At 38.2% G+C, this 14,122-nt stretch overlaps 1 protein-coding gene across 5 annotated transcripts in view; it reads left to right on the top strand.

Annotated features, from left to right (window-relative positions):
- ZCCHC2 (zinc finger CCHC-type containing 2) overlaps window positions 1-13,626 on the top strand; it is a gene marked incomplete at its 5' end in the record, with an annotated part of 42,314 nt that extends 28,688 nt beyond the window's left edge. For 3 of the 5 annotated variants that reach the window (XM_083854919.1, XM_083854917.1, XM_083854916.1), the window contains 7 exons: window positions 1,460-1,517; window positions 4,157-4,295; window positions 5,783-5,847; window positions 6,713-6,807; window positions 8,721-8,849; window positions 9,545-11,053; window positions 12,049-13,626. In XM_083854919.1, the coding sequence (XP_083711045.1) occupies window positions 1,460-1,517; window positions 4,157-4,295; window positions 5,783-5,847; window positions 6,713-6,807; window positions 8,721-8,849; window positions 9,545-11,053; window positions 12,049-12,116 (2,063 nt within the window). In that variant the 3' untranslated portion in view covers window positions 12,117-13,626. The remainder of the gene's footprint in view (window positions 1-1,459; window positions 1,518-4,156; window positions 4,296-5,782; window positions 5,848-6,712; window positions 6,808-8,720; window positions 8,850-9,544; window positions 11,054-12,048) is intronic. The other 2 variants (XM_083854920.1, XM_083854918.1) reach the window with 1 other exon arrangement.
- Between the last annotated feature and the right edge of the window lie 496 nt (window positions 13,627-14,122).

Here is a 14,122-nt window from a genome sequence, read left to right as displayed (position 1 = left end):
GTTTTACATTAAATATGCCAAATTTGTTTAGCTTCTAGTTTTACACAGAAAGGATGTTCAAGTTTTCCTCTTCTTATTCTTAATTGATGCTGCTTTGATACTCTGGACTGTTACTAAGTTTGGGACTGTAGTGAGTGTTGATCACAGTTTTTCAAATGCCTCAAGAACAGTTCACACGTGGAAGCAGCAAGCCTGATGGCTGGTCAGTAGTTTCATTCTGAAAGGAACAGCAAGCCAGTTTTGCATTGTTTAGGAAGGAAACAAGTACAAGCTCCTGGTAGGTGGAAAGGATGGGAAAGGGAAGGGGACTGATGGTGAACATGGACCACTGAACACTTATGTTGGCTTTCAAGTAATGAGAGCACTCTTATGTTCTTTCACATTAATAACTCATAAGAAGTTTGCTGTTGAACTCTGTGGATTCAGTAATCTACATATGCAGTTTGAACAGCTTTTTCTTATGAAAATAGTCATTGCCATATTCCTAACAGTTCAGAACAGACCAAGTAAATTTACAATATATTTGCTCAAATAGTCTTTTATATACTGTTCTTAAAAATACAGAAATCTCTTCACCTGGTGAAACTGCACCTTTTGTGCCATTTTAGTGAAGTGTTAACCAGAAGTTTAAAAATCATGATTTTTTTTTTCTCAAATTTTTAAACCATAATTTGAATTTACATGTAGGATTGAGAGGAGTTCAGGCAAAATCATAAGTAGCAAGAATAGTAAGATCATCAATAGCTGGAATTAAGGGAAGTTGCTTTCGTTAAAATTTAACAGTTGCCTTAAAGAAAAGGGCAGACTGTGTCTCTAAAGTTCTTAGTTTTTCTTCATAGACGCTTAGAATGGTTTGGGTTGTAAGCAACCTTAAGGTTCCAAACCATCCTGCCACTATACCAGGTTACTTGGAGCCCCACCTGGCCTTCAGGCAGTGCCTCTTTTTGTCACATAGAATTTGTAAAGCTTTACTTGCATAGTGAATTTTCAGGTTCAGAATGCAGTACTTTAGTGTAGGACTTGTCTTCATTTGCTAGTCAGAATGTGTGACATAGTTTTGAGATTAATTTCAGTAATCCAGAAGAAATTACAGAATGTGTTTTTTCTGATTCATTCCTTTCTTCTCTCTCTGTTCTTTCATACTGGGTGATACTCAGTCATGCATTCAGTGCTTAGAATTAAATATAGAGGTGAGCAAACATTAATATTGTCATAGTTCCTCTCTGTTTCATTCTTCTGTGGAATGGAAGGTAAAGAATCTTGTTTATATCATCTGTACAAACTGATTTGTCTTCTATGCAACACCTGCTAATTTCAGCACTGTAAATTAAGCCTGACCTGTTTAATGAAGATGCCTTCTGGTATGTGCCTGGTAATGATGGAATGATGAATTTACTGGATTGATTTAAAAGATGAAATGGAATTGCTGTTGAAGTTACGCTTTTTTTTTTTTTTCCAGATGTAATGCAACACACAGCAGTTCACAAGAAACATAATGGAAAAAGTCCTGTTGCCAAGTAGGTACTAGGATGTAATGTGACCATGTTACATGTCTGAACTTAAATTTGTTAGTGCTTTGAGAGTATGTGTCCTCCTAGTGAAAGCTTGTTTGTGGAGCTTTTGTTTGTTTGCGGTGGGGTGTTCTGGTCATATTTTTATTGTTTGGGAGGTTGCTCCTAACTTAATCTCTGTTAGAAAAATAGTTCAGAAGACCCTATTTCTAAATCTGTAGGTCTAGGTCACTTGGATAGTTCTTCTTTCCCAAATTTTGTGAATTTTCACTATTTGAATTGATGTTTTGATTTTTGTTTATGAGAAGCATCAATCTGTATGGCATGTATTTTTCCTATGTCACGTGTCCCCATCCTTATACTGAAAATTTTCAGTGCTATTGATTTGAAGGTTAAGTAACCTCAAAGAGGAGCTTTTTGTTTGCTTGCTGGCAAATGCATGTACATCTTGCTGGTTTGTGTCCATTTTAAGTGGAAGCAGTTCCTAACCATATTAAAGTAGTTTATGTATGCCTTCAGATCCCTGAAGTACCTAATGTGAATTCACTCATTAATGTATTTTGATTTAAAACTTCAGATATGTTTGCACATAATTGTGCACTAATTCAACTAAATTAAAGGAAAGAAATGGATACAGAATTTATTGTGATATGCAATTTTGTTCAGTGTTGATTTATCTGTAAAAGGTATTTATCTTGTGATGAAAATTTACCTGTAATTCCAGTAATTAGAATATAAATATAGCACAGAACATTGTTGGTTAAGGTCCACAGATCTTTAACAGACAAAATTCTTGTGAACTCACCATAAGACAACTTAGTGGTTTGTGTCTGTTTTGGCTTTTAACTGTCTACTTTCAATTTATATTTCCTCAAGAAGAAAGTGTCATCTTGACAAAATCTGTGATTACCCTGGTAGATCTACAGCCTACTATAAAGTCATCAGAGCAGGATCCAAATTTAGTAGCTTATAGTTATTAATAAAGAAATTGTCTTTTTTTATTCATTATATAATGAATTACAGTAAAGCTGACTGTAGTTTAGGAACTATCTTTCAGGTAGGAAAGAGTGGGACAGACATTTCCACAAAGTTCTAAGAAAGAAGTTCCTTTAGCTAACTATTATTTTCTGTTTATCCAAGAGGGGAAATGTGTTTACTCCTTGACTGCTAGAGGTCTGTTAGTCCTTCCCTGTTTGGTTTATGTGTCTGTCTCCTTGAAATCTGTGCCTGTTGTTTATGGGTTGTAAAGAAATGGCACTGAATGAAACTTTTCTACTTTAAATATGCATAAAGCTGTTCAGAGTCACAAGCAGTTCATCTGAAAAGCATTGGTACACTGAGCATCTGTCTACCTCTTGTTTTCATTCAGTATTGCAGCCTTACTCTTGAAGAGTCAAAAATTTTACTGGTAGGAATGAGATCACACATACAAAACAAAAACTTTAGTAATACTACAGTTTCCATGAAATTACTGCAAATTTGGCAGTGAAATAATTTACCTCCACTTGGCAGAAGTTTCTAAAGTGACCTTGCTTCTGTCTTTGCCATCAGGGGCTTACGTCTGTCTTTTGGGACCTTCTTGGGTTCTTACCATTTTCTTAATTTTTAAAAATATTTTATTGTGTATCTTTTAAATAGTTTGAGCCCTTACTCACAGAAGTATTTGATAAGTAGCTACTGGAACTTCAGCATGTTTTGTGCTTTCAAGTGAGCTGGATTTCTGCCATCATGGCGACTGAGTAACATTTCATATTGCCGTAACCTTCATGATGCAGCTTGCCAACAGCTGAATTAAAAGGCGCTTTCAATTACCAACATAAGTATTTAGATAAGAATTTAAAAGTGTTAACTCTTTTTTCTTTTTCTTTTGCATCCAGCCAGCAGTAAGGCATGATTTTGTATAAGATATGAAAAGGTTATAGGTCCTTGTGCCCTACTGGTTCTGTCAGAGCCCTGACTATTTTCCAGCAGCTTTTGTTGACCAGTGGTCTCAGACCTAGTTAAATATTGCTTCTGACTGGCTGCTGTAGAGCAAAGCTTCAGTGGAAATCTCTATAAAGTCCAAAGTAAATGCCAAGTGCAACTCCCCTCTCCCAGCACTACTTTAAACTAGCATTCCTGAAGGTAAAAATGCAAAGCAAGATGACTCTTTCGAAATTGAAACAAACACAGCAGTATGATCTGTAGTGACTGTGTGCTCCTTTCTTTAAATATCTAATGAATGCTGAAATGGATTACAAAGTAATTCCAGTTTTGTCATTAATGATAAGGAAGAAAGAAAATTAATTCAGAATGCATTTCTATCTGGAAAATCTCCACATGTCTGGTATGAAAATGGCAAAGTTTTTGTGTGTAGAAATAGCCAAAGAAACTCTTCCCTCAATTACTGTTTTCTACAAGTTCTGTTGTTCTGAATTTTGCATCAAATTATAGTAGATGAGGAAGAAACTCCAGCTATGGTCAGATCATAACTTTAGAGCACAAGAATTGCTGTAATTTACATCTTTTAAAATCTCTTGAAAATTCCAATGGTTTTCTGAAAACAAAATTACCCAACATGATGCGAAACATGTATGTTGGTAAGAAAAGCCTGCAGGTTTGTTCAGATCAGCATAACTTTGAGGGCTTTTTTTTTTTCTTTTCAGCAGCACTAGCAGTGCAAAATGTTCTTCACTGGATAGCCTTAACATACAGCACTCAGAGCAGAATGGGGTAATGGACTGGAGAAGGAAAAGCTGTATTGTCCAGCAGCACCCAGAACACTGTACTAACCTACTTGACCAGGTGTGTTGGTCTTCATTCTTTAAAACTATATTTTGAGACACCTGAGAAGACTGTCCACTACACATGCTGAGATTTGGCTTTAAAAGATGAAAAGTGCTCCTAAAATGGTACAAAATAAGTGTTGAAGTTGTTGACGTACCTTGATTAGAAAACCCTTCATAATTCCTTACCATTGTCTCATAAAGCTGAATATTTTGTTTATGAATTTCTAAATAAAATTTCCCAGCAGAATGTAAGTAATCGGAAAGTTCTAATGTTTATTTCTGATCAGGTACTTCCCTGTTACTGTAGCATTGTCATCAGAGAGGATTCCAGAATGCCTGGGCAATTTCTGTTATTGCAAGGAACAAACTAGAAACTGTCTTAGTAGCTAGACTGTATTACTGCTACAGTAGGTACAACAGGTTAAACATGTTCTTTCTATCTTACTTGCCTTATTTAAGTAATAATCTTTGAAAAAAGTTAATAGATGGATGCATATACACTTTGTCTGAGATTTGTGTCTCTTCAGTGCTCAATCTCATTGTGAATATAGGTAAGCAGAATAATTATTTATGAATAAAATTTTCTACTACTGAAATTTGGGGAAGGAAGCTTGCTCACTGCTTATATATTAAAAACCCAGAATGTTAGAATTGCTTGATATTACTCTTATTTATGTTTGGAATTTGGCTATTGATTGTTATGTGTGGAATAGCAAGCCAAACAAAAACACTTTCCTTATTTCATAAAGCAGGGTAATGAATTGAGGTTGGCTTCTAAACATGAAATGATAGACTGCATCAAAGCTTGAAATACTGCAAGCTTGAAGCAAGAAAAAGGTTAATTTACTAAAGCAGAGAGAAAGCTATTTAAAGGAAGTCCAGATACAGTGATTTGGACAGAGATTATTTCAGAGTTTTCATAAATATTACTTCCTTGCCAAATATGAGTTATTAATTATAGTTAGTAATAGCATACTTTAAAAACTGTCGGTCGTATGTTTTTTCTTATGTGCTTGTATGTTGTATTCTAGAGTTTAGTTTAGCAGCTTAAACCTCCAGTTTAAGGGTATGTACCTGCTTGTCACTATGTAGAAATAATTTGTCACATGTACTTCCCACTCCCAACTATCAAATAATTCCATTTATATCAACAAATTTTGTAGCTTCTTAAGGTGATCAGCCTTTTTAGCAGGTATGTGATGAAACACATTTGTTTTTATCCTCTGGAGGAAGAACAGCATGCAAACAATAATTTGATTGATATCTCTGGCATATATGCAAGTAGTAATTTGCTGAGTGTTTTGCTGATTCTCGTGTAAACACAAGACATGACGCATTATTTTACAGGCTCAGATGCACGGAACAAGTGGTTGTTTGGGTGGTTATAGCACCTGTGAGCACACTGCTCTTGGACTTGTGGACCTGTCAGTCTAGAAGGAATGTTTACTTGGCTTCCATTACCAGTTCTGTTGTTTGACTGGTGTCTTTGTATTTTCTGTCTAGCACACAGTGGAAAAACGAAGTCTGTCGACAGTAAGCAAGAAGAAAGGAAAGCCACAGCTGGAAAAGTAAGTTTCCAATGTAACCAGTAATCCAGAAATGAAGTGTAAGACATTCACTCTGATAAACAGAGTCTGCAGTCAATTAAGTGCTTTTATTTGCTGTGGTGGCACAAGAGCTAGCATAGTGTGACGCTAGGCTACATAAAAATCCTTATTTTATATTCTATAAAGAAGTAACTTGAAAAATAGAAATTAAGTGAATGCGTTCATTTCTTAAAATATCACTTGGCATTTAACAAGAAGATGAAGGAGTGGAAGTATAATCTTAACCAATACTAAATTACCTTTTTCCCTTTTTTTTAATTTGAATTTATTTGAAACTTAAAAGGTGTAAAGCTGTCCAGAATATACTGAAAATCAAAAGGTTGATGGCAACCTTTAACATTATGAAAGGGGTGGTAACTGGCTGAAACATCTTATTGAAGATAATTTGCACATCAGAGGGCTTCAGAACTTCCTGCAGGCTACACAACTCTGCACTGTGAGAAGTGAAAGCACTTCCAGCTTTACCTATTACTCTGTCTACTTCCAAGTTTCCAGATGCTATTACACTGGACTCGTGTAGGGCTGCATTGCACATCAGCTTACAAAAGTGACCTTGTTGTCTGCTGCACCATTTCCTTTTTGGTGTCTTTTCTTATATAGATCTTCATTCGTAGTGTTTAGTAATGCTGCTTGCAGCTTAGTTCCTGGTATATTGCATCAGCAACCTCTATTTAATTGTTCATTATTTAAATTTGTTGTTTTATCTGTTAAATATACTTTTCTGGCCTGGAGTCACTGCCTTTGTTTCCAGTGTCATTCCATGTTCGTTCATGGTTGGTTATTTGTGCTCATGCATTTGCAAAAAACCATGAAATTATTTACACAGGGAGAAAGCAAAGAAAACTGACTGCAGGTTGACTAACAGGAGCAATGGAGTTCGAGTTGCAGCATCACAGCACATCCGTACTGGGACAACAAAAGGTAAGGTGCTTTTTCCAAACCTTTTAGTAGGAAACAGAACTTGTAGCTGATTTATTTGAGGTCTTCTGTAAAGGGGAAAGTACAAGTCTGAAAAATGTTCTGGTGCAAGTCAGTATATTGGCAGTCTACTTTGTGCTTTGACTTGCTGTATAGAATGCACTAGACTCAGTTTTGTGTATCCAGTTGCTTGGGGTGTGTCTCTTTGTGCATAGGTGGTAAAATACTAGTGAAGTCTGCATAGGTTGGCTTATGGGGTGGAATAATTGCAGAAGCAGCTACTGTTGGGCTACTTCCATATGAAATATAGCTGTCTGAGTGTTTGGATATGGAGCATCTTGCCATTAGTGTGCTCTTTGCAGCTAATTGTTTCTTCATCTGTTGTGTAATGGTTCACAAGAAACCTGTATAAAACCTGTGGTGTGAACCATTGATGAACTGTAGTGTTTAAACCAAGTGACCACTGAGCAGAACACAGAACTGTGTGTGCTGCCCTAGCAGGGTTTTCAGATTAGGGTAATCTTAAATGGAGTGTAGCCAAGACTTGTGTACATCAGTCAGTTGTAAGGCAAAATTATAGTTGTGTTCCTCTAGTAAACTGGGTCTCCGAGCTTTATTACAAATTTCTGAAGGTCTTTGCTACCCATGATGTTTTCTAAATTCCTAATATCAATTGTGACCTTGCCTCTCCTATATGTAGTTCTCGTGAAGAAGGCTGAGAAAGAGTTTGCCTTTTTCTACACCACCTAATTGGCCTAAGTGTTGAGAGAACACAAGACACTCTTAGAAGTGTCTTGTCTTTCTGTTACTCCCACTTGTGATACAATCTTGATTAAGCTTTCATTCTTTCTTCTCACTCCTTACCTTGGAGAGTTCCAGCTGGATCCTGTTCGGAATTATTTACTTGCTTTATGGGCAGGTGTTTTGCCTTCTACAAACAGCATTTGACTAAAAGTTTAAGAACTCACTGTTCACAAACTTAGCAAAACGAGAACAATTTTGGAAAGCTATAGTTAAGGTTATATTAGATGTTCAAAATACTTGTTAAAATAATTGAAGCAATTATGGCTTTAATCCAGGAAATTATTTCAAGAATTGAAGCATTAAGGCAACTTTCTGATGAGCCATCCCAACATGTTAAACTTTCAGTAGCAATAAAAAAATGGGAAAAAATTATTTATAAATTATTAATATTAGTAGTAGTAGGAGGAGGAGTAGTGTTCTAATTTTTGTCCTGAAGTTTTGCTAACCAAGGTTTTGCGGGCTGAGGTTTCCAGCTAGTGTCTGTCATAGATCCTGAGAGGGTGAATTTGTCATTCTTTTTCCCCTCTGAAGAGGCGGAACTTGAAAGCCAAACCATAGTAGCTACCCACTCTGAAAGCAGGTTTCCAGTAAATGAGTGTCCCATGATTCATTCAGAATTTTGAGAACAATTTACCACTTTTTCAGTTCACCTGTTTTTCTTTAAACAGGATTTGTTGATAGAGTTTGGCTAAAGCCTGTTCTGGGAGAATGAGTTGTGAAGTGGTGCATTGTTTTGCCGTGTCCTGCTGAGTTAGTTTTCTGCCTGTGCTGCAGCTCTGCCAGTGGAAATGCTGGTTCACTACTGTTCAGAAGAAATCAGTGTTGTAGTACAGCCTGGTATAAACATCACAGGAATCATTCAGGATCATCATTCTTTTCTCTGCTTTGCATAAATATCACTTTTCAGGATCACCTTCTTTAACACCAAAGATTCACTCATCACAAATTTAGGGATGAGACCGGTCCTGAGTGCTGGGAGTGGAAATGATAGGAATACAGGGGCAGATGCAATTAAGTAGGAGCAGACAAAAATCTCAACTAATGTGAAATGTGAGAAAACCTCACTTCCATACACTGAGATCAAAAATAAAACTGACAACTTGTATTTTTAGATCTGAATTTGGATGCTGGATCTGGTCATGATACGTGTGGAGAAACATCATCTGAAAGTTACAGCTCTCCTTCTAGTCCACGACATGATGGACGGGAAAGCTTTGATAGTGAAGAAGAAAAAGACAGAGGTTGTATTCATGGAGAGTGTGCATGAATGCTTTTATTCCTAGACTTATCTTTTTCTTGCATTTATTTTTGTTAGTTTTTCAGTTTGATTAGGTACTTTGTTTTCTGAATTAGCCACAGAATACATTTTTCTTTGTGGATTTCATGACTGGGTGGTTTGAGGGCTTATAGTACCGTTTAAATACCACTGAGTTTTAGGTTACTAAACATATGTCATAACATTTTGGCTTCAGTGATATAGCTCTCTTGAGAATTTTCCACAGTACAGTGATGTGGAAAACTTTGGCATGAAAGGGGCTGGGTTTGTATGAAATTGTGTGTGGCATCTCCGGGAGCTCCGTCTTTTTGTACTGAGAGTTTGCCACTCCTTCTAAATTTAAATAAGCTGTGTAAATATCTTTCTAGACAGATGCAAATTCCTGATTCACTCTGCGTCCTGCTCTTCACATTTGCAGATATACACAAGTCAAAGACATAGGAGCTAGTTGGGCAGGTGGATATAGGCAAGTCATGAAGATGGACCTAGCTTAATTTGGATGAATGAAAAGAATCTCAAAGTTGTCACAGTTTGGGAAGACATAGCTATCATTTGTGTCATCAAACTCAATAGGTTTCATATGGGCAAATGAGCTCAGGGCATGATTCTCTGTTGCTTGAGATTCATTCTTCTGACTGACAAATGCTTTTGTCCCCACAGATACAGACAGCAATTCTGAGGACTCTGGGAATCAAAATACAACCAGGTTTACAGGCTACAGTGCTGTCAGTTCATCAAACATGAGCAAATCATCAGCTCAGATCTCTTCAGTGAATAATGAAAATGGGAGCCTTTCAGAAGATCCTTTGAATGCAAAGTTTCAGCATATTTCCTTCATGCCTGCCTTACACTGTGTGATGCACAGCGCTGCCCAAAAGCCTGAAGCAGTTGTCCCACCACCCATATCTGCAGATGGTAAAACCATGGGAATGCTGGTTACCACACCTGTCGCTGTCTCGCCGGTGAGAGAGTCTGCGAATTCCCCTCCTGCGGGAATGGGCCCAGTGACCTCTGGTGAACCTGAGAAACGCCTTGAGCTCATGGCTTCCCCTTTGCCAGTCCCATCCTCTTTCCTTCCACATTCTGTCCAGCCTGGTAGCCCTGCTTTGCATTTGGCAATACATAGGTTGAAAATCCCCTCTCCACAGGGATCATCAGAAAGTTGCACAGTTAATGGACCACAGCAGCCGACAGGAAACTTAAGTATTGGATCACCAAATACTGCCTTTATCCCAGTCCACAATCCAGGTAGTTTCCCAGGATCCCCAGTTCCTACTACAGATCCCATCACAAAACCTGCGTCCCAGGTGGTAGGACTGAATCAAATGGTGCCTCACATTGAGGGAAACCCAGGAGCAATCCCTCAGCCTACCAATCTCAAGGTAGTTCTTCCAGCAGCTGGTCTCTCCACAGCAGCAGCGCCACCTCCACCAGCTTCGTACAGTTTGCCGGGCAGCCCTCACGCCAGCAGCGTGTTGCCCAACCAGAATACAAACGTGCTGAGCACTGGAGCAACTTCCTCACCACCTCAGTCCGCTGGCCTCGGTGTTGGTCAGGTCCAGTCCACTGTTCCTCCTGCAATCCCGACACACACGCCAGGCCCTGCCCCCAGCCCGAGCCCCGCTCTAACACACAGCACTGCACAGAGTGACAGCACATCCTACATAAACGCTGTTGGGAATAATAACACTAACGGGACAATGTTACCTCCGCAGCAGTTGGCATCTGGCCCTTGTGGTTCTTGTGGACGTAGGTGTAGCTGTGGGACCAATGGCAGCCTTCAGATTAATAGCTATTTTTATCATAACCCACTTCATGGACAAGTCTACAGAGTTCCATCTTTCTTCACTCTGCCATCACTTTGCAATGGCAGCTACCTCAATCAAGCACATCAAAGCAATGGAACACAACTTCCGTTCTTCCTGCCTCAGTCTCCGTATGCAAACGGGCTTATGCATGACCCAGTGATGGGGAGCCAAGCCAACTATGGTATGCAGCAGATGGCAGGATTTGGGAGGTTCTATCCTCTATATCCAGCACCTAACGTAGTTGCCAACACAAATGGGTCGGGACCCAAGAAGAATGGGAACGTTTCATGTTACAATTGTGGTGTAAGTGGACACTATGCGCAGGACTGTAAGCAGTCATCCATGGAGGCCAGTCAACAAGGTAATCATGATAACTCCCAGCGGACTTGCTTTTGAGTTTAGCAGTTTCTCTTTACCTTTCTGAATGTGCTGTTTCTGGTCTTGCAGAAAGGTGTGCGTGCGTGTGTATGTTTCGTGTAAATGGTTGTGCACTAGTGACCTGCTCTAAAACTGCAAAGTATCCTATCTCTGCCTGAAAATCTTGTAGAACAGTGCGAGGGAACGGGGTTCACAGCGTGGAGTTGAAAATGGGCTCAGAGCCGGAAAGTCAGATGGTACCAGTCCTAAATTGTCATTCTTTTTTCACTGGTTTGGTTTTGGCATTATGTTGAGACTTGCATGTTGTTTCAGTTTTCCCGTTCCCATTCAGTGGGTGCTTTTGGAGAGAATTCATTGGCAAAAAGGGAAAGATATCAATTATTGTCTATGATATGACCTTGGATTCCTAAAACTTCTGAGAATTGAGAGAAAAACCAATAGACTGGCCATTTGATATTTAACATTTTCTAGGGCTTACTTTTGCACAATCAGCCATCCTTCTGTGCCCCGTCATGCAATACATTTAACTTTTCAGATGAGTTGCAGCAAAAAGGCAGAAAGCGATTGGAACTAAATATAAAAGAAGTAGCTTCCGTTTCTCTCTGTGTCCAGAAGAGTGGGGAAGATGCAGGGTTTGCCTCGAGCACAAGCTATTTTTGATTCCTGTCCTTGTTCCCATTCCGACTTTAGTAGTTTGATTGGACCAGAACAGGAAAGATGAACCTTGATGGGACCATCTTTTCTTTTCATTTTTCCGGTAGAGCTCAAGTCCTATATCTACACTCTGTATCTTTATTTTAAACTTACAGTACTAGCAAGAGGATGAAAGAAAATAGGATAAAATCTGAGGACCTACTTTAAAAGGACTGGAGGATGATAGTGCCTTTTGAAGAGCATGTCCATTTTGATACCTTGTAGTGGTTTTGTAATCCATTTTAATTGTGAGCAGTGACTTAGTAGTTCTCTTTCCTGTTTTAGGCACTTACAGACTGAGATACGCACCTCCCCCTCCCCCTTCCAATGATACCTTGGATTCTGCAGACTGAAACAAGTAAACATTGCCTACTTAAACTGAAGCTTGGGAAATTTGGGGAAAGTGTGTGTGGGAGGGGGAGGTTGGTCTTGTGTTTTGGGACATTCCCGGTTTTATATTCTTTTGGAATTTTTCATTGCTTTTGCACCTCTGTTCCGTACAAAAGAAGAAAGCTGAGTCCCTGGTCTCCTCCTGGTTCTACAAGAGGCTTGCGTAATGCATGTAATTCACACACACAGCCAAACAATCAGACAGAGCATTCGAACCATGCTTTTGCACTGAAGACTTGAGACATGTGCAATGTTTACTGCAGTTTAAAAAACAAAATAAATTCCTCTGACCTCTGACGTCACTGGTGGAGCAGCCATATGGTGAAAGAAGAAACTTGGTCATGTTCCCCACCACAATCTTCTTCCCTCCCTTCCTTTTCTCCTTATGCTGCTGTTTTCTTTTCTTTCCCTGGTTGTCCACGTGGATTCGTTGGACTTGCATGAGTGTTTAGCAGTTCATACAGACCCTGCCCATAATCTAAATTTAATGCTCATGAATTGAGGGGAGATGTTCAAACATCCTATTAGCAGAGTCCAAAGGAAAACACTATACTGTATGTGTATTATACCTGGTAATAATACAGATACGCAGCTCTTGAGAGGCCCAAACAAATGAAAATACATAGAGCAGGAAGGGGCTGAAACTGTGTGGACTGGAACAGATGTAGAAAAATGAACGAGCTTAAACTGACAGATTTTTCTTCCCTTGTAGCTTTTTAGCCTGTATGTTCAGCAACAAAGGTGAAAAAAATGGTATGAATGTTGTACTCAGTGTGTTTGCATTTGTAATGAAAGTTGACAGCATTTTTTCCTTTTTTAAAGCTATTCTACATCGTGTCAACACAGAATGAACATTACTTGATTGAATATTTTTTTCCTAAACTATTACAGTGTTGCATTGTACTTAGAATGTAAATGTTTTATTTCAAACTGAACAAAAGCTATGGTTTTCTACAAAATAGTCAGGTATTAGTATTAGAACCTGTCTACCAAATAGAAAAGTCACTATTTTATAACAATTTACCACTATGCGTAATTACGGTATAATGTGAAAGACTGAAATGAGTGTTAAGATGGTATTAAACATGTCAGTATCATGAGTAAGTAAGTTTAATGCTGCTGTATTTTTTATTTTATTTTTAAAAGCCAATATATGTACTAAATTGCTTCCAGGTAATATTTGATTTCCTAAAGTGCACTGAGGTTATCTGGAAGACGAGTGTGTTTTTTGACTGCTGCATTCAACACCGATGAACAACTACCACTGTATATCCATAGGGTTTGGCATTCCTCACAGTTCATGGCAGAAATGTTTTTTTTCTTAAAATCAGACCCAGTGTCCAGTAGAGGGATGAAATAAAAATCAATCTTTGGTTCAACCGTCTAATAAATTGCTAAACAAACAAAAAACTTGAAGTTAAAAAAAAAAAGCTTGATTACTACATTTCTTCATAGGTAGCATTTATATTTATAGCACCAGTGTACATTTTGAAACTTTTTTCTTGGGGGGGAGGGGGGGAGGGTGTGGGAAGGGGAGGGAGGTAGATGAAAGCTTTAATTTAAAAAAAAAAAAAAAAAGTTTAAGTAGTAAATGAAAATTATTTTGATTAAAATTTTTATTTGATCTGGGTATTTTTGGACCACTTGAAATGAATGAACTGCGTTTGAGTTGAAGTGAGGGTGTTAAACCACCAATGGACTTGTATTGTGAATTACCTGCCAGTTGTACTTTATGGAACTTATTTTATGATTTAAAATACTGTACTGTAAATAGGAGGTATGTTACCTTCTCTTTATTTGTATGTTTACCATATACTTTGATATTTGAAATGTACTGGAAAGGTCACTTATATTTCTAGAAGAGATTGGATTTTATGCAACCTTTTTCCTTGAATTAACAGCAATAAAAAAAAAGAAAAAAAAGTACCTGTTTGCATGTACTGTCCTTTATCACTGAGAATGATGAATG

Source organism: Zosterops lateralis (genome assembly GCF_965231275.1).
Source record: "Zosterops lateralis genome assembly, chromosome: 1".
Classification (NCBI taxonomy): domain Eukaryota; kingdom Metazoa; phylum Chordata; class Aves; order Passeriformes; family Zosteropidae; genus Zosterops; species Zosterops lateralis.
Note: the sequence above shows the minus strand (reverse complement) of the source record. Positions and strands in the feature narration are given on the sequence as shown.